Source organism: Hippocampus bargibanti, linkage group LG02, assembly GCF_051943395.1.
Source record: "Hippocampus bargibanti isolate YZ-2025 linkage group LG02, ASM5194339v1, whole genome shotgun sequence".
NCBI lineage: Eukaryota > Metazoa > Chordata > Actinopteri > Syngnathiformes > Syngnathidae > Hippocampus > Hippocampus bargibanti.
The window spans coordinates 32,143,447-32,162,132 of record NC_142735.1 but is presented as its reverse complement, the minus strand read 5'-3'; the positions used below and the strand labels follow the sequence as shown (position 1 = coordinate 32,162,132).

Below are 18,686 nucleotides of genomic sequence, written 5' to 3'. Positions count from 1 at the left end.
CTTTATGTAACAAAGAGGGTATAGAAAGTGCTTAAGAATGAATGTCTCTCTGTGTCTTTGTGTTGCCATGTTATTTGTTATTTAGGTTTTTTTTTTGTTCTTTTGACTTCAAGACGGCGCCGCAAGAGTGGCTGCCTTTCCAGCAGCTCCTGTATTTTGCTTTTCTACTAATTTCTTTCATAACTTTGCTGCTGTGAAATGTAAATTTCTCCACTGCGAGACTAATAAAGGCAAATCCAATCCAATAATAATAATAATAATAATAATAATAATAATAATAATAATAATAATAATAATAATAATAATAATAATACATTTCATTTATAAGCGCCTTTCAAAACTCTCAATGTCAATTTACAGTTACAGGATACGTTTTTTTTCTGTGGGTAAGCAGCGGCAGCCACAAGCGCCAGCGTTCACTCAAGTCATAATAACTCAAATAGATAGAAAGCTAGCTAGAAAGATAGGAAATACATAGCTAGCTCGGTAGCAAGATAGATAGCTCAACAGGCTACGGGAGGAATGTAAAAAAAATATATATATATATATATATATATATATATATATATATATATATATATATATATATATATATATATATATATATATATATATATATATATATATATATATATACACACACAGTAAAGTCTCGTTATATCGATCTCTAGCTTCTTACGATACTATTTTCATTTCCCTTGCACATTTCTAGTCTTTTTATGTATAATTAGTACCGTTTAGTACGATGACCGGTTATTACGATAATCCGGTTATTACGGTGCTCCTTTTCATCCCCCCAAATGTTGCTGTTTATATCGATACATCGGTTGCGCCATTGGTCGACTTGGTCACGTATCTTGGTCACGTGACATGTCATCGGTCGCGCCATTGGTCGACTTGGTCACGTGACTTGGTTACCCACTGCCCACTGTACTGTATATGAATGCAATCGTTTTTTGCAACAATGTTTCTTGTTTTGTCTGCTGAAGCGTGATGATTTTAAAAATTATTAACTTTCCATACTGTGTATTAAAGGACAACCGATGACACTTTTTATTCAAATGCAAAACACCAATAAAAATGACTTCACGCCAAGACGTCTTGCAATGCTTGTGAATCCAAACAATGGTTACACATCCAGTTATGAATATGATTCAAATACACTGTAGTTCTGAAGATTAAAGCATACATGTTTGCAATCATTAAAGAATTATATGTGCCATTTTGAGGCACATGTCGTTGTGCCTCAAATATATATATATATATATATATATATATATATATATATGATATATATATACACAAGTGGGTCAAACAAGGTCTTCTTTGAATATTGGTAGCCTTGATTTTATAATAATAATAATAATAATAATAATAATAATAATAATAATACATTTAATTTATAAGCCAGCTCGCCAACTAGATAGCTAATAGAGAGCAAATAGATAGAAAATACATAGCTAGATAGATAGCCAGCTAATTTAAGCATTTAATCAATCACACTTCAGCCATCACCCACCATATGTTCGAGGTTTGTTACTCTTGTGCTGTTCTAATAGCAAAGGTGCTTCAGCAAAAAAATCGGGAGCGATTTGTCATTGTTATACAATGGTGTGCCTTATACGTGAAGTTATCTTGAGCCAAAACAGGTCTCACAACGACTGTCAGCAGCGACAGACTCCATTTCCCGCTGTAGAAGAAGCCTATACTGTAATGCCTTATAATGTGGTGTGCCTTATATTTGGAAAACTTTTATCTGTTTATATATTTAAAAAATATATTATTATTATTAATTTAATTAGTGACATTCAGTGTATTATCTATCGAGCTGGCTATATTTTAGTTATATAACTATCTAAGTGGCTAGCTATCTAGCGAGCTAGCTGTTGACTAGCTATTTGCTATCTACTATCTGGCTCGCTAGCTTTCTATCTGTGTATTTAATAGTGACATTCAGTGTATTAGCTAACGAACTATCCAGCTAGCTATTAGCTATATAAATATCTAGGTGGATAGCTATCTAGCTAGCTATTTGTTGGCTATCTATTAACTCTCTATTAGCTGGTTAGCTAGCTTTCTATCTATTTACTTCCGGGTTGAGTGAACCCTGGCACCTGTGGCTGCCGCTGCTCACCCACAGAAAATTTATCCTGTGACTGTAACCTCACCTTGAGTTTTGAAAGGTTCTTAGAAATGAAATGTATTATTATTATAAAACTTTTATAATTGTACATATTATATTTGAAAAACTCCTTTGGTTCATTGAAAGTGCACCTTTACTTCGATGCGCCTGATATATGTAACACGTTTGAAAATACACCATTCATTGGGGGTGCGCCTTGTACTCCCATGCGCCTTATACACTAGAAAATACGGTAACTCAGATGAATGTAGACTAAGGATGAAAAAAAAGCTATGAGGTCATATGCATTGTCCGTTGAACTCTGGGAAAAACAAACAACAAACCCCAAAATTCAAAGCAAACCCAGATAAATGGTTGACCACGTACAATCAACACACATCATCGTTGGCTTTAAAGGACAACCGACGTCTCCGGACAAGTTGTGTCCATAATTTGTAAAATGGCTTGAAATGACTTCTACTGAGCGTATTTTACAAAGATTCCACCGCATATATCTATATTTTACGTTTTAAGATACGCACTGAATATTCCGGAAGTCTTGTTTTTGAGTTGGTGACGGGTCCCTATGTGACGTCACTGAAGGATCGCCCCTGACCGAAAAAAGGACACATTGTAGCAGTCCTTCCATCACGTCAATGCATTTTGCTGTGCTTGTTTGGTCTGAAAACGTCATGTTGCACCAAAAAGAGCCAGAAGAGGGCGACCAAGCTACATATAAGGAATTTATCAGCCTGTGGAAACGGGTTGATTAATTCCTCACAGGAGCTCGGTCGCCATTTTCTGCCTCTTTCTTTGGTGATCCATTTCCCCCCAATGTTGCCTCAAAATGGCACGGAATACATTCTTTAATCGATTGCAAACATGAATGCTTTCCTCTTCAGAACTATTTGAATCATATTCATAACTGGATGTGTAACAAGAACGCATATTCTCCGAATCTGAAGCCATTGTTTTGATTCTCCAGCAATGTAAGCCGTCTTGGCGTGACATCACGAACTGGGGGCCGGACTTTCTGAAAATGCCCAATTCGCAGCTCAATTGTTTGCAGATTTTTGACACTTTAAGTCATTTTTATTGGTGTTTTGCATTTGAATAAAAATATCATACTGCGTGTTTTGGGTATTTTAGATGCTATAAAACGTTTTTCTGATGTCAGTTAGGAAACAAAAAAGTGACGTCGGTTGTCCTTTCAGTTAGGCAATCTACTGTATTTTTAAGTGTATAAGGCGCACCAGAGTATAAGGTGCGACGGAGTATAAGGCGCACCCTCAATGAATGATGTAATTTCAAACTTTTCCATATAAAGTGATACAACAGCGTATAAACTTAATTGGTTCCCAGAAAGTGCGTGTAAGGTGAAAGGTTCGTCTGCCAAACATTTATTTCCCATACTAAACCATTAGAATGAGAATAATCCGTTCCCAGGTCCCCATAAAACTTAATTTTCTACCAAATAAGCCTTAAAACTACACAAAATATACATTTATGTATAATAAATGTGCTATTAGATTGTAATGAAAGAAATAAACTGTACTGTATAATCAAGTCGTTTTGTATAATCAAGTCGTTTTATGTACCTTTGTGATGTAGTTGTATGTTGTAGATGAATAGATGGCGAACTTCTAGGTTGCCTCTTGATGATATCCGAGTGAAGTTGCCGTGCTTTCTCGGCAATAATACCCTCACTAACAATGTCCCCTGATAGCTGCTTTTCGTTAATCCAAATCAACAGATTTTTTTCTTTCGTGTCCTCTTTGGCTTAACACTAGCCTGTGGTGGGGTCTTTTTCGGTCCCGTAATGGTGAAAGTATCCACTTGATAACAAACCAAGTCTACACTCAAAGAAAAATGTTAACGATAACCAGTCCGCCAGCCACCTTACTAGTTGTAAGGTTCGTAAGGCGAAAAGTTCGTGGGCTAAAGTGTTCGTAAGCTAAGGTATCACTGTATAAGGTACACCCTTCAATGAATGAAAAAGAAAGCCTAATATAATATATGAATAGATAAAAGTTTTCCAAATATAAGGCCCACCACATTATAAGGCGCTACAGTAGAGGCTGGGGTTACGCATACTTCTTCTACAGGGGGTAATGGAGTCGTAGTTGCGAGACCTGTTGTGTCTCAATATGACTTTACATATAAGGTGCACCGGCATATAAGGCACAGGATCATCTTTTGAAAATCAAAGCTTTTGGGTGCGCATTATACACCGGAAAATACGGTACTTCAATAGGGCAAGGCATTTTTTTCGTTTTTTTGATCAATCAGCTGAAATGCTTGAAAACAAAATCTGAACCAAATCTAAATATGAAGCCACAGTCCAGTGGATAAAAGTTTGTGTATGTGTGCGCATGCTCCCATCACCGCATTGCATGCATTGAACGACCAAGGGGGTATATTTACCTGCTCACTGGGGGGTTTAGGATGGCTTGCGGGGGCTCCCTATGATAACCATTATTACCACTTTCCATACTGAAAACAAAACATTGCATACAAACACAAAAAAGCATGGAAGATGTGACATGAAACGTGGTCCTTTTCATTGAGGGAGGGCGTTGTTTATCTTTTTCTGTTATTTACAACCATACACAGTCAAGATTTTGTAAGGTCGCCATAGCGACAGCCCTTCGGTAAAAGCTAAAGGACGCTTTTTACCCTCATGAAACAGCACCATGAATTGGTCGTCGTAAACAGTTCGGCAGTGGATTCGGAGAAACGGACGTTTCATGGAAAAATAAAAAACAATAAAGTTCAGGTTTTCAAGAAGAGAAAGAGGCCAAAAGCAAAAAAAAAATAATAATAAATATACGATGAAGGGTGAGCTGGATGATAGGAAATAGTAGAAATGGTTATCACAAAGTAAAATGCCAAGTCCCGGAAACGGACGAACTACGAGGATAGAAAGAAAGGAAGAAATAAAAGCGGGAACAAAAGAGTTAAGGTCAAACAAAAAAAGAAATCTCACTCATACAGGTATCATCCGAGTTACGACCAGATTCCGTTCCGAAAAAATGTTCGTAAGTCAAATGGTCGTAAGTTAAAATCCATTCAAAATGGCCGACGTGACGTTGACCTGACAGGATAGTAGACGATGTCAATCTGTTGTTTTTAAGCAACGTTTTCTATTGAATACTATTATATACCAAACTGTTTACACTGCATTTATAAATCTTGTAACTTTTAGTGCCATTTTTATCATTTTATATTTCGTATTATCGATTTTTGTGACTGTAAAACTGTACTTGCAATGTATACAAAAATGTTTACTTTATAGTTCATTTAGAAATGTTATACTTACCTTTCAGTGTCATTTTTGTCATTTTATATATCATATTATCGATTTTTATTACTGTATAACTGCACCTGCTAACAGCCAGAAGAGGTCACCCGACACACATGCTCGGATTCAGGCGGACACCGAAGGAAAAAAAGCAGTGTACAGTACTACAAATGTTGCCAATACATTATCTGCACTGTATAATATTTTCTTTCTAGCTGGATGGCCGGCTATCTAGCTAGCTATCTCTTAGCTATATAGCTGCCAAGCTGGCTGGCTAGCTATCTATCTATCTATCTATCGGCTATCTATTTATTTCCTATCTATTGGCTATCTGTCTAGCTAGCTAGCTATGTAGCTTGCTATTTATTAGCTATATGACTATCTAGCTAGTTAGCTAACTTTCTAGCTGGCTATCCATTAGCTAGCTGGCCAGCTTTCTATCTATTTGAGTTACTTCCGGGTTGAGTGAACGCTGGCGCGTGTGGCTGCCGCTTCTCACCCGCAGAAAAACCGATCCTGTGACTGTCAGAGTTTTGAAAGGGGCTTAGAAAGAAATGTATTATTATTTTTATTATTATTATTATTATTATTATTATTATTATTATTATTATTATTATTATTATTATTATTATTATTATTATATTATTATAACTACTGTATTGAGTGTGGTAACGCAGTAGATTGCTGTGCGAGTGTGTGACATGCTGGCTGGCCAAAATTCAGTGACGTGCAGTCAGTGGAGGCAGGGGAGGCAGTGCCTCACCTGTCATCATGGAAAGCTGTCATGGAAATATCAAATGAAAAAATAAATTAAACAGTTATATGTATTTAGTGATTTGTACTTTAAAGTTCTTGTCCATTTAACTTCACCGTTTTCGCTGAATTTTCACATTTACCGTTCAAATACTAAGTAGAGACGAGCAGTGAGGCACCAGCCGGCTGATCCTCACTATGGATTGCGCAATCACTATGCTTACTGTGCTGGCTTGCTCTGCAGTGAGACCGCATTGCTATCATTCTGCATATCGCTATTAAAGCGTTGAAACACGTTTCGTATATGAACTAAATTTCTACAGTTTAGCTGGTGTATATAATGTAGAGTCATTGTACATTATAAACACTGTACTCCAGTGTATATTTTGTTTTATCAAAACGCTGTGCGTAGGTGAGGCACACAGTTCTCCCGCCTCATGACAGGTAGGGGGCGCTTGTGATTCCAGAGATACTTCTTCCACCACGTCCGCAGAATAATACAATTAGAGACAGAAAGCTACAGTAAACAGTTAGCAAGTAAAGTGCAACCCTGCAGTCATTTTTTCGTGTTGCTTGCCCTCACTGTCAGAATGGAGGATTACATATCTAAATTGAAAGAATTTTCTCTACTGGACTTTCAATCGAAGCAGGAGGTAATAATTAAAGGAAGACCAAAACCGGAGCTAAAAGGTTTGCTTCAGACAACGGGACACAATAATCGCTCTTTTCAGGCGGACTGGTACACACGAAAAGGCTGGCTGTGTGGATGTCCAGCAAGAAACCGCCTTTTCTGCTTTTCCTGCCTTCTGTTCTCAATTTGTGACAATGTTTGGACTCAAATGGGATATTGTGACCTGAAAATTTTACAACGGAGCCTCATCAAAAATGAGCGAAGACTCAACATCAGCATCCACAATGCTAAGGTAAAGGAGAACCGGGAGATTTTAAAAGATCTCATTAATGCCACCTGCCTCCTTGCCAAACAACAGCTGGCATTTCGTGGAAATGATGAAAGTAAGGGCTCTGCTCATCGTGGCAACTATGTTGAACTATTACATGCTTTCGCTCAGAAAGATGACAGGCTAGCGAGTCATTTTGGGACATCCACTATATTTTCTAGCCTGTGAAACAGAATACAGAACGATTTAATTGAAGCAGTTGGTGATGTCATTAGAAATGACATTAAAAAGGAGATCGGTGCAGCCCCATTTGTTGCTGGAGAAGTAGACGAGATTGTCATTCTCAGCACTGAAAACATACAGTCGGAACAGGACTGATCAAGGACGACTTTCTTCACTGGCAGTCATCTCCGTTGAGACAGAGAGACTTTTAAAACTGAAGAAAGATAAGGAAGGCTTCTACAAAGAAGTTATCGATGCCTTTCTTCAGAAGGAGCGGCGCATGGACTAAAGGTAACACGATAAAAACGTTTTTTTAAATTATGTTTTTCTATGCTACAGTTTGTATATATAAAAAATGCTGACATGAAATTTTAAACAAAATACGTTAACTGTTGCCAATCAAATGGTGAATAAACTACTCTGTAGAGTTCATATGTTTGTAAATCTGACTATGATGACGTCAGTGCCTCACCAGCCATGAACCTCACCGCACGTCACTGCCAAAATTGTAGTACGCGTTGCCGGTTGCTTGCGCGTTGCGGTGCCCAGGCACACAATTAAAAAAAATAATAATAAATAAATAAATAACTAAATAAATAAAAATAAAAATGGGGGTTCGTTACTTGCGTCAGTCGTAACTCGGATGTTACCTGTATTTCATTCTGACAGTTCTGCGTGATTAAAAACAAAACAAAACCAAAAGACTCACTCGTCATAAACGTCCTCCGTGTCCATTCTGCGGTAAAACTTGGCCAGCTTGACGGCAAGGACGATGCTCGGGATGAGCAAGAGTGTGCTGCAGCCCAGGCCCATCCAGAACACATTCTGGACCAAAAACACACCCCTGATGCATTAACATCAGCAAATTGAATTGTACTTTGTCATAATAATACATTTTCAAATGAAGTTTTTGGGGAGAACCAATAGGATGACCTGCACCCCTCAGAATTTTTTTTAATCATCTTACAGTATTTGGAAGTAGCATCTTAACTTTCAGTCCTAAAATATATATATATATATATATATATATATATATATATATATATATATATATATATATATATATATATATATATATATAGATATAGATAGATATAGATAGAAACAGCCAAATTCAATAAAGTAAACATTTTAATTTGTAGTTTTTATGATATCTCATATACGTCTGTGTAAGCTTTCAGTCATACAGGAGTGGTCCATCGATGAGAAGGTTTCTTCAGCCGTCATCTATACATCTATAGGTTTTTGCTGGTAGTTTTGGCCCTACTCTGCTATCATTGGTCCCTGCTCTTAGGTTGGGGGGAGCAAAAGACTCCTCCCTGCGGCTACACTGATTACTTCTATTGTCCTGCCTGAGTATGGGGTCTACGACTGGCCTGATTGCCCCATTTGATCTGGTATCACCTCATCAGCATAACTCACCCTATGTGGTCGCAGAAGTCTGTTGTAAGAACGATCCAAATTAAACCTCACCCCACCATGGCGATTTAGTGAAGGGTTTTGCTGTTTTATAAAAATAGCTTCTTTTACTCCCTGAGTTTAACCTCATTGTTGTCAAATGAGTGGTTGCTAGCTTTTAGGTGCATATGTACTGCAGATTGAGGCCCACTAGTATTATTCCTGCGATGTTGACAGTCTTTTTTTGAGAATTTGTTTAGTCTCCCCAATGTAGGATCACGTAGCAACATGCGCTAATCGTAATAGACCTGCGCCGGTGCTGGCGCAGTTGAGTTCCAAAGTGGCAGTCAAAATGCGGAAATGGCGCAAGGGCGCCGCCCACATGCATCCCTGTTTATTGTATGCAGAAATTCTCTACCATGGAATCCACCAGGAAGCTGCAGGCAAAGATTTCCATGGTGTCCAGCACATTGCTGAAAGGCTTGCACGGCGCCACCTCCAAGGCCAACTGCATCAAGACACAAAAACCTTCATTCGTCTCACGGAACGCTGCACTGCATATTCATATCATTTATGATATGAATATATATCATATCATTTATTTTCATATCATATAGTGATTACATTTTATAAATATGTTATGACAGTATTATGACTTACAGATGTCTTGACCCATTCTGTGTATTGATGGAAGTAACCTACAATGGTTGATGTGTATTTTGCACTTTCCTGAAGTGGAAATACATTAAAAAACAATCAATTCAATGATGGTAATATGACATAGCAGATATCTATAATGGGAGTCATGATGGTACCCGCTCAATAAGATGTGTTGCATTCTGGGAGATGAGATACTGGGCTGCATTGATGGCGTCGAGTATGGCCAAGACCTTGTTCTATGGACAAGAAACATGACATTTAGTCAGTGGCGGGCCGTGCATCTGAAACCTAGGCCTTCAGTAGTGCTAAGTCTGAATCACTCCATAGCCGCGAGTGTGGTGTGATTTAGTACACATCCACTAGAGGGTGCCATTGGCCAGGAAATAACTTGTGACTTGAAGAAACTGAAGAAATAAAAGTCATTAAACTGTTTTAATTTTTACTATGGATAACGGATACTACTACTACTGTGAATTCATGATGACTTCATAAAATTGCAATATTAATTTCTATTTTTGCGAGCTTCGGAGCTGTCCAACCTTAAAGTACAAACGACGCCTCCGGACAAGTTGTGCCCATAATTTCTGAAATCACTTCAAATGACTTCTACTGAGCGTATTTTACAAAGATTCCACCGCGTATGGCTAGTATATTTTATGTTTTAAGACTCACGCTGAATATTCAGGAAGACTTGTTTTCGAGTTGTTGATGATGCCTGACGTGACGTCACGTCTGGAACGCCCCTGACCGAGAAAGCGACACACAATGCATTTTCGGTACTTTGTTTGGTCTGAAAGCTTCATGTTGATCGGTTTTGATGGCGGAATTACAAGGAAAAAAACATAAATAATGCGATGGTGAATCGTGGTGTGTTTCACCAAGACTACTATTTGATACTAGTTGACACAAATTCCCAGCAGACAAATCAGCCCATTTCCAACAGAGCTTGGGCATTTTCTGGGCGCTACATTGGAGTCCAGAAGCCTCAAAATGAGACGGAAGGACTTCTTTAATCGATTGCAAACATTTATGCTTTCCTCTTCAGAACTATTTGAATCATATTCATAACTGGATGAGTAACAAGAAAGCATATCCGAATCTGAAGCCATTGTCTTGATTCTCGAGCAAGGCAAGACAGCCTGGCGTGATGTCACTGACAAGGCGGCGGGACCTTCTGAAATGGAAACTTTCTGAGGTCATTTTGAAGTAGTTTTGGGACACTTTAAGTCATTTTAATTGGCGTTTTGCATTTTTTTTGCTAAAAATATCAGCCTGCGTGTTTTGGGTATTTTATATGCTATAAAATGGTTATCTGATGTCAGTTAGGAAATAAAAAAAATGTGTCGGTTGTCCTTTAATGATGTCCATCTATTCTTGAAAAGTCAGTGTTGAAGATGGCTTTAACAGTCAATATGCAACCAAAACCATTTCTTCTCCTCATTCAGCCATTGTGGCTTGACAAAACCGCTATTAAATCGTCACAACAATATATTTGCTTATACAACCCGCGACAGATACAGTGTGCTAGCTGTGTCCGGTATGCTCTTATCACTGTGCTTTTTTTGCGCCTGTAATGGGCAGCATCTTCATAGCCCCCCTTTGTTCAGTGGAAAGGTCGGTGCTGTTGGACAGTCTGCGGCTGGATGAATGCTTATCACGGGCTTGAGGAGCCCGTGATAAGAAGGAGCGTCAGCGCAGAGCGCCGATGCGTATGTGGAACTGTCGCGGCTTGAATTGAAGCGGATTTATTTGGGACAGGAGATGTGAGACCATCTCTTTTCGTCAATGGATGCTACAGCTGCGTGTTTGCTTTCAACATTTAGCTTGTAGTCGACGTCCACATTCCACCATGATGTCCCTGATCCATTGGTGAAGAGACACTTTGATCCTCTCCTCTTTCATCTGAAACTGCTTCATGTCACAAAGAGAGTACAAGAAAGTGCTTCAGAAGGAATGACTCCGCGTCTTTGTGTTGTCGTGTTATTTGTTATTTAGTTTTTTTGTTCTTTTGACTTCAAGACGGAGCCCAGAGAGTGGCTGCCTTTCCAGCAGCTCCTGTATTTTGTTTTTCTATTTTCATTCCTTTCATAACTTTGCTGCTGTGAAGTGTAAATTTCTCCACAGTGAGACTAATAAAGGCAAATCCAATCCAATCCAATCAATAGCGGCTAGTGATACTATGATTGGCTAGTGACTATCCAATCATAATTGGCGAAAACTGATGTTTCCAGCGCCTTCCAGAACTGATTGCGAAGGCGTCCAGGTGGATTTGTGACCCTGGGAAACAAATGGCTGAAATGTGATTGATTAAATGTTTAAACATGAAAACACACATCTGGAAGCAGCACAACAGGGGAAAGAAAAGCAATGAAAGGAAGCTAAAAGACAACTTGGAATTATTTCATAACAATTCATGGAGAAAATATAATTAGCATCAGATATTTTTCTCTCTGCAGAGAAAGCCTTGCAGGCCCTGACAACCCACCACTGATCTGTTGGAAACACTGAACTCAGGGATGGCCTGCCCGGTATGTTAGCTGATAGCTAGCTGTGGCCTGTTGAGTTGGGTCATCTCTTCACGAGTAGCAAGCAAAATGTGACGATTAACGGGCCAAATGATGACAAAGGTAAATGTTTGACTTACTGGTAGGTCAGAGGAGGTTCTCTCAAGGTACCTCATGCTCTGGTTCAAGGCGCTCTTCAAGGGAGACAAAGAAAGTCGTCAAAGCGCAGCATGACGAACCATCAAAGCCCCAATGATGATGACACAACAGAAAACGTCCAAAGTATCCAAAATGCTCACATCACACATGCAAAAGGTTTGTGCTCCAAAATGATGAAGACCCTTAAATCGATCATCCATTTACGAGATCATTGATCCGCATTTCTGTTCCTGCTTTTCAGCTCTTGAGCTAGTGAGCACAAGTGCTATGTATAAAATACATTTACAGTGATACCTCAGCTTACGAACGCTTCAGCTCACAAACTTTTCACCTCACGAATATTAAATTTGCGAGCATATAGTCTCGGCTGACAAACTAGTTTTCGGCGAATGAACACTAAACCACACGGCAGCACCACGGTGGCTGGTGGACTAGTTTTCGTCGCCCCCCTTTCTTTGAGTGCAGATGTGGTTTGTTATCATACTTTTGCTATCGTGGGAGGGAAACAGACCCCACCACAGGCTAGTGTTAAGCCGAATAAGATACAAAAGAAAATGACAGTCAAGCAGAAGGAGGAGATCATCAAGAAACACAAACGAGGTGTGCGTTTGTGTGACTTAGCGTCTCAGTAGCAGTACGCTAAGTCGACCATTGCTACGTGTGGCTAAGGGTGTTTCTGTGTTGTCTAAGTAACAGTCTCTGGCAAAAGAAGAGATTGAAAAACTTGGACTAACAAAAAGCAACGAGCAAATAGCAGCGAGCAAAAAGCAGCGAGCAGGGGACAGTGTGAGTGAGGGTAGTATCGCTGAGAAAGCACGGCAATTTCACTCGGATATCATCAAGAGGCAACTACATCAACGACCATCACAAAGGTAAATAAAACGACTCCATTATACAGTATAGTTTATTTCGCTTAATACAATATAATAGCACATTTATTATACATAAAATAAGGTATATTTTGTATCGTTTTAAGGATTATTTAATAGAAAATTATGTTTTATGTGGGCATCGGAATGGATTATTCTCATTTTAATGGTTTCTTTTGGGAAATAAATGTTTGGAAGACGGACTTTTCGCCTTACACACACTTTCTGGGAACCAATTACGTTCGTAAACTGAGGTATCACTGTACGTTGAAAATAAATTGTCCGCAAATAAACAGATGATGTACCTTGTGACTAATTGAGGCAAAGGCCGTTAGTTGAGGTAATTAGGTAGTTTGCCCACATTAATAAAATATGTGACACTTCACTTTCAAGGAGAAGGAAAGCAAAATGTCAAACTGTTCCTTGTAAATGGAAGTTTGGAAGCATTTTGGCCACAAAGTCCTTTGAGAGCACATTTGAAAGCCGCGTTTCCCAACCATTACTGAGCCAAGACACATTTTACAGAAGAAAAATCCCACGGCACACCACCGAACAATCACAAAAAATACAGACAGTACAATGGTATGTGAACTTAAAGGACAACCGACATCTCCGGACAAGTTGTGTCCAGAATTTGTAAAATGTCTTCAAATTACTTCTACTGAGCGTATTTTACAAAGATTCCACCGCATATAGCTATATTTTACGTTTTAAGACTCGCGCTGAATATTCCGGAAGTCTTGTTTTTGAGTTGGTGACGGGGCCGTACGTTACGTCTGATCGAAAAAAAGGACACATTGCAGCAGTCCTTCCATCACGTCAATGCATTTTTCTGTACTTTGGTCTGAAAACGTCGTGTAGGACCAAAAAGAGGGAGAAGAGGGCGACATGTAAGGAATTAATCAGCCTGTGGAAACGGGCTGATTAATTCCTTACACGGCTTTGTCGCCATGTTCTGCATTTTTTGGGTGCGACATTTCCCACCCCTGATGCCTCAAAATGACACGGAATAAATTCTTTTATCGATTGCGAACATGTATGCTTTCTTCTTCAGAACTATTTGAATCGTATTCATAACTGGATGAGTAACAAGAAAGCATATTCTCCGAATCTGAAGCCATTGTTTTGATTCTCAAGCAAGGCAAGACGTCTTGGGGTGACACCACAAACATAGGGGCGGGACCTTCTGAAACTGGCCACTTCTGATTTCAAATTGAAATACTGTTTAGACACTTTAAGTCATTTTTATTGGTGTTTTGCATTTGACTAAAAATATCATACTGCGTGTTTTGGGTATTTTAGATGCTATAAAACGTTTTTCTGATGTCAGTTAGGAAACAAAAAAGTGACGTCGGTTGTCCTTTAAGAGGGATGTGACTAATCCGATTCATTTACCATGTTTTCCGGAGTATAAGCCGTACCCAAAAGACTTCATTTTCTTCCAAAGATGACCCTGCACCTTCTAATAATAATACTAATAATACTAATACCTATCTATTTTAATTTGCAGCTCTATGTTTCTGCAACCCGTCCCCCCACACCCCCACTGCTGCGTTCTTGACCAATCACGTGCGGCTTTAACCGAAGAGTGGAGGCGGGAAATAGAAGAAAAAAAAGTCCGTGGCCATTTCCTTGTTTGGAGAACGGGCTCATTCACGAACGACACATCACTTGTTGTGCTTTGTGTGTATCCCGAAAAATAGTTCGTATGCCAAGATTAAATTCTCGTGAATTTAACGTTCGTAAGCCGAAAAATTCGTTAGCCAAGATGTTAGTAAGCCGAAGTATCACTGTATTTGGAAAACTAATATATATTTATATCTTATATCTGGAAACCTTTTGTCATTCATTGAATGTGCACCTTATATTCTGGTGTGCTTTATGTATGGAACATTTTTGAAACTACACCATTCATTGGGGGTGCACCTTATACTCCAGCGCCCCTTATACACTAGAAAATACGGTGATTCGTATCATGCCAAATGTTTTTCTCAAACTAGGATAGCTAGTGCCTGCCATTTTTTGTCAATTTTGACTGAAGGCCTACAGAAAATGGCGTTCACATTTTTGGTTTTCTCGGCCAATATAACGAATTAACGACATTTCCATGCATTTCAATACGAGTGGAGGATTTGAGATATCACATTTGTACATTTGAAATTTGGATGTATCAATTGACATTGTTGTGGATGGGAATTACTTGCTACCTGCACCGGTTGTTGGAAACACGGCTTCCACATTGCACAAAGTAATAAAATACCACAAAAAAAACAAAACAAAAACAAAACCAAGATGGACACACTTGTGTGCGCGCTTACCCTGGCTCTAACATATTTCTTGACGATGAAAGTAGAAAACAAGCATAAAGAAGTACATTGGACTAGAGAGCCAGTCTTCTGAAAAGAGGCTCATTTGGTAAAGAGTGAAAGGTCAACAAAATGAAATTAAAAGAGGGCGGGGCTGCAAATGGAGATGGCAAAAAGGGGTTGTGGCATAAACTGGCATCTTACCATTCCTTGCTGCATGGGGACCACCTGCTGGCCGTGGATTTGTCGCACGGTGCCCGCCAGACCTTTCAGAGATGTTTGCAAGGGACCACGAGGCTGGATCACAGACACCCCAAAAAATACCCATCTTGTTACACGCCGAATAATGTCATAATTTGTCATTAACTCATTCGCTGCCGTTCATAAATTTACAATCAACGCATGCGCTGTATGAAATGATATCGCCCAAATAGGGAAAAATATCATTTGGTCAAAAAATTGGTCTGATATGAATAATGTCGATCAGATAGTGTACAATGGGTCCTTCCTGGTCTTTTTACATTATGTTGCTCACTTGAGCTATCTAGCTGGCTATCTGGCTATCTAGCTAGCGATCTAGCTGGCTATCTATCTATTTGCCATCTATTAGCTAGCAAGATACCTAGCTCGCTAGCTAGCTATATAATTGCTATCTATAATCTATGTATAAGCTAGCTAGCTATCTATTAGTTAGCTATTAGCTAGCGAGCTAAATTTCTATCTATTTGATTGATTGATTGATTATATCAATATTTTTTCTGACTCCTGAGAATATCGATATAACGAGACTTTACTGTATGACATAGGGCACCGAATTAGGTTGTGTTTGGTTTTTCTTGCTTGGGTGCCGATAAAGCACTGGCCAGACCTTTGGCTTTATTTTTCTTCCCTTCCAGGGAAAGGGCAGCATTTCCCTTTTTTCCATGTTAGTGCTTTGTTCCAGCTTCAGCTATTGTTAAAGCGCTGTATAAACCAATATGTACGTATGTACAGTATTGCATTGTATTTTGGACAGCCGCCGTCATTTCAAGATCATATAACTCCAGATCCATATCATTTAGGAATTAACACTTTTTTTCTGATGAAATAAGAGAATATAAGGCTTTATAACGCTGCATTAAATGTTGATGTAGTCCTTAAACGCAATATTCTGTAAGTGCTGGAATTTGAGTGACAATGACAAAAACCCTGGCACTGCAGTGGACACATTTTCGTCCGCCAGTCAATGAGGTAAAAAGCGTGAATTTGCAATCATGTTGACTTGACTACAAGCTAAGCCCCACTCGGCCTGGCAGAAACGCTCTGATGGAGGCGTATTAAATATGAATAATTGAAAAAAACAGATGACTGGAGCGTGGTGTGAAATACCATCAGGTCTGTTTGGGCTTCCAATTCTTTGGCAAACGAAAGCAGGTCCACCACTGTGATGCCTTTGTTGACCTGCGGAGAAAAAAAAAATCTCATTTACGCTTCAGTAACATTTCATTGACACGCAATTCAGTTGGTGATCCATTTGTGCAATGTGTTCTCCCCGAAAATGTAGCCAGTTCCATTTTTGCATTGTCTATTTTAGAGTGCGGTTTTTGTTTTTTTGTTTGACAACGTTAGCAAAGTCCACCGCCACCGTGCTTTGTATGACTTTGAATGTTTTCTCGTCAAATCGATACAAAAATAAGTGACTATGCAAATTTAGTTCGTGCTGGTTTTCCAGGAGCAAAATACAGTGATACCTTGGCTTACGAAGTCAATTGGTTCCCAGACAGAGTGTGTAAGGCGAAAAGTGTGTATCCAAAAAATTAATTTTCCATAGGAAACCATTAAAATGAGAATAACCCATTCCCAGGTCCCCATTAAACATAATTTTCTACTTTCTAATTTTCTAAGCCTTAAAACTACACAAAATATACCTTATTTTACGTATAATAAATGTGCTATGATATTATAATTAAAGAAATAAACTGTACTGTATAATCATTCAGTCATTTTATTTACCTTTGTGATGGTCGTTGATGGATTGATGGAATAGAGTTTCATAAACAGTAAACGCTTGATGAGGAACGTAGCCTTCTTCTTTTGTCACGTTCCGAGGGCGACAGTGGCAGCTGACAAGTCAGAACGTTGATAATTGGGGAGGATCGCTAAGCAGGTGACAGAGACGTTGGTGCTGGCATGTGGTTTATTAACAAAAGGTGCGGGTCCGAGATAACGCGGACCCGGATAAAACTATTTGAACAAAAAGTGACAAAACAGAGCAAAGTTAGTGGGTGAGTGGGGGCAATCCGCCCAACCTCACTAGCTTGGTGAAGAAAATAAAAAGGCACACGATGGTGCAAAACAGCATACGATAGCGAGTGTACAAACCGGCGTGATCGTGGCTAAATAAATACCTCGGGTGAAGCAACTCTCGTACCGATAGCATTTCAAGGCACGGGCGAGGCGCGAGGCATAGTATCTTCCGACGCTGGGTGAGTGCCAGCGTCTGGTTTAAATGTCCAAAAGTCAGTGATGAGGGAATTGACAGCAGCTGGCGGACGGCGGGAGTAGAGGCGCCGCCCAGCTGTCAACTCACTCATGACATCTTTCGCCATCTTGAGGAATGATCCCTTTTCGGTGCTTTCTCTGCGATCATTTTACCTAGATCCTCATCAATTGTATTCTGTTTAGCTGGGTTGATAGCTTTTTGCATCAAGTGTACAGATGGCTTGTGCGGGTTATTTGTGGAGCCTGATTGATGGGACATTTTAACCTTGCAGTCTACATTCTGCCTTTGAAGTATCAAAGTTGAAATCAGTCCAAATTTCACTGTTTTCTATCCAGTTTCTCAGTCTCTCTCTGTCTTCTGCCTGTCTCTTTAATGTTTAATCCCCCCATACCCCTCTCACTGCTGCGTTCTTGACCAATCACGTGGCTTTAACCGAAGACTGGGGGCGGGGAATAGAGGACATAAATAAAAGTCAGCTGCCATTTCCTTGTTAGACATCACACATTGTGACGCTCCATGTGTATCCCGAAAAATAGTTCGTATGCCAAGGTAATATTTTCATAAATTTAACATTCGTAAACCGAAAAGTTCGGAAAACAACTGTAATCCCAGCTATCACATTGTAATGGTGAAACACCGACCCCTGCTGTTTATTAATCAGGCTGAGTGGAGAGAGAATCGTTGCAAATTCGGATTGGCTGAAAAATCTTGATTCCATCATGTTGTACAGAGAACCGAGGCAAACCTAGCTATCTCGCTAGCTATACATTAGCTATATAATAATACATTTAATTTCTAAGCGCCTTTCAAAACTCTCAAAGTCACTATACATTGGCTTTATTATGGCTGTTTTAAATTTTGTGAAGCACTTTGTGGGTTTTCCTATGAAAATTTCTGTATAAATTAAGTTTACTTAGTCACAGGCAGCCACACGCGCAAGCGTTCACTCAACCCGGAAATAACTCAAATAGACAGAAAGCTAGCTAGCTTGCCAGCTAATAGATACAGTAA

The 18,686-nt window shown here is 39.2% G+C and overlaps 1 protein-coding gene across 11 annotated transcripts in view; it reads right to left on the bottom strand.

Moving 5' to 3' along the window:
• Positions 1-18,686, bottom strand: part of prom1a (prominin 1a) — a 112,051-nt gene that overhangs the window by 8,891 nt on the left and 84,474 nt on the right. For 4 of the 11 annotated variants that reach the window (XM_088991039.1, XM_088991042.1, XM_088991041.1 and 1 more), the window contains 9 exons: positions 16,562-16,633; positions 15,398-15,490; positions 15,206-15,223; positions 12,000-12,053; positions 9,511-9,591; positions 9,356-9,424; positions 9,114-9,203; positions 8,007-8,122; positions 4,547-4,615 (listed from right to left, as the gene is read on the bottom strand). In XM_088991039.1, the coding sequence (XP_088847165.1) occupies positions 4,547-4,615; positions 8,007-8,122; positions 9,114-9,203; positions 9,356-9,424; positions 9,511-9,591; positions 12,000-12,053; positions 15,206-15,223; positions 15,398-15,490; positions 16,562-16,633 (662 nt within the window). The other 7 variants (XM_088991040.1, XM_088991044.1, XM_088991046.1 and 4 more) reach the window with 4 other exon arrangements.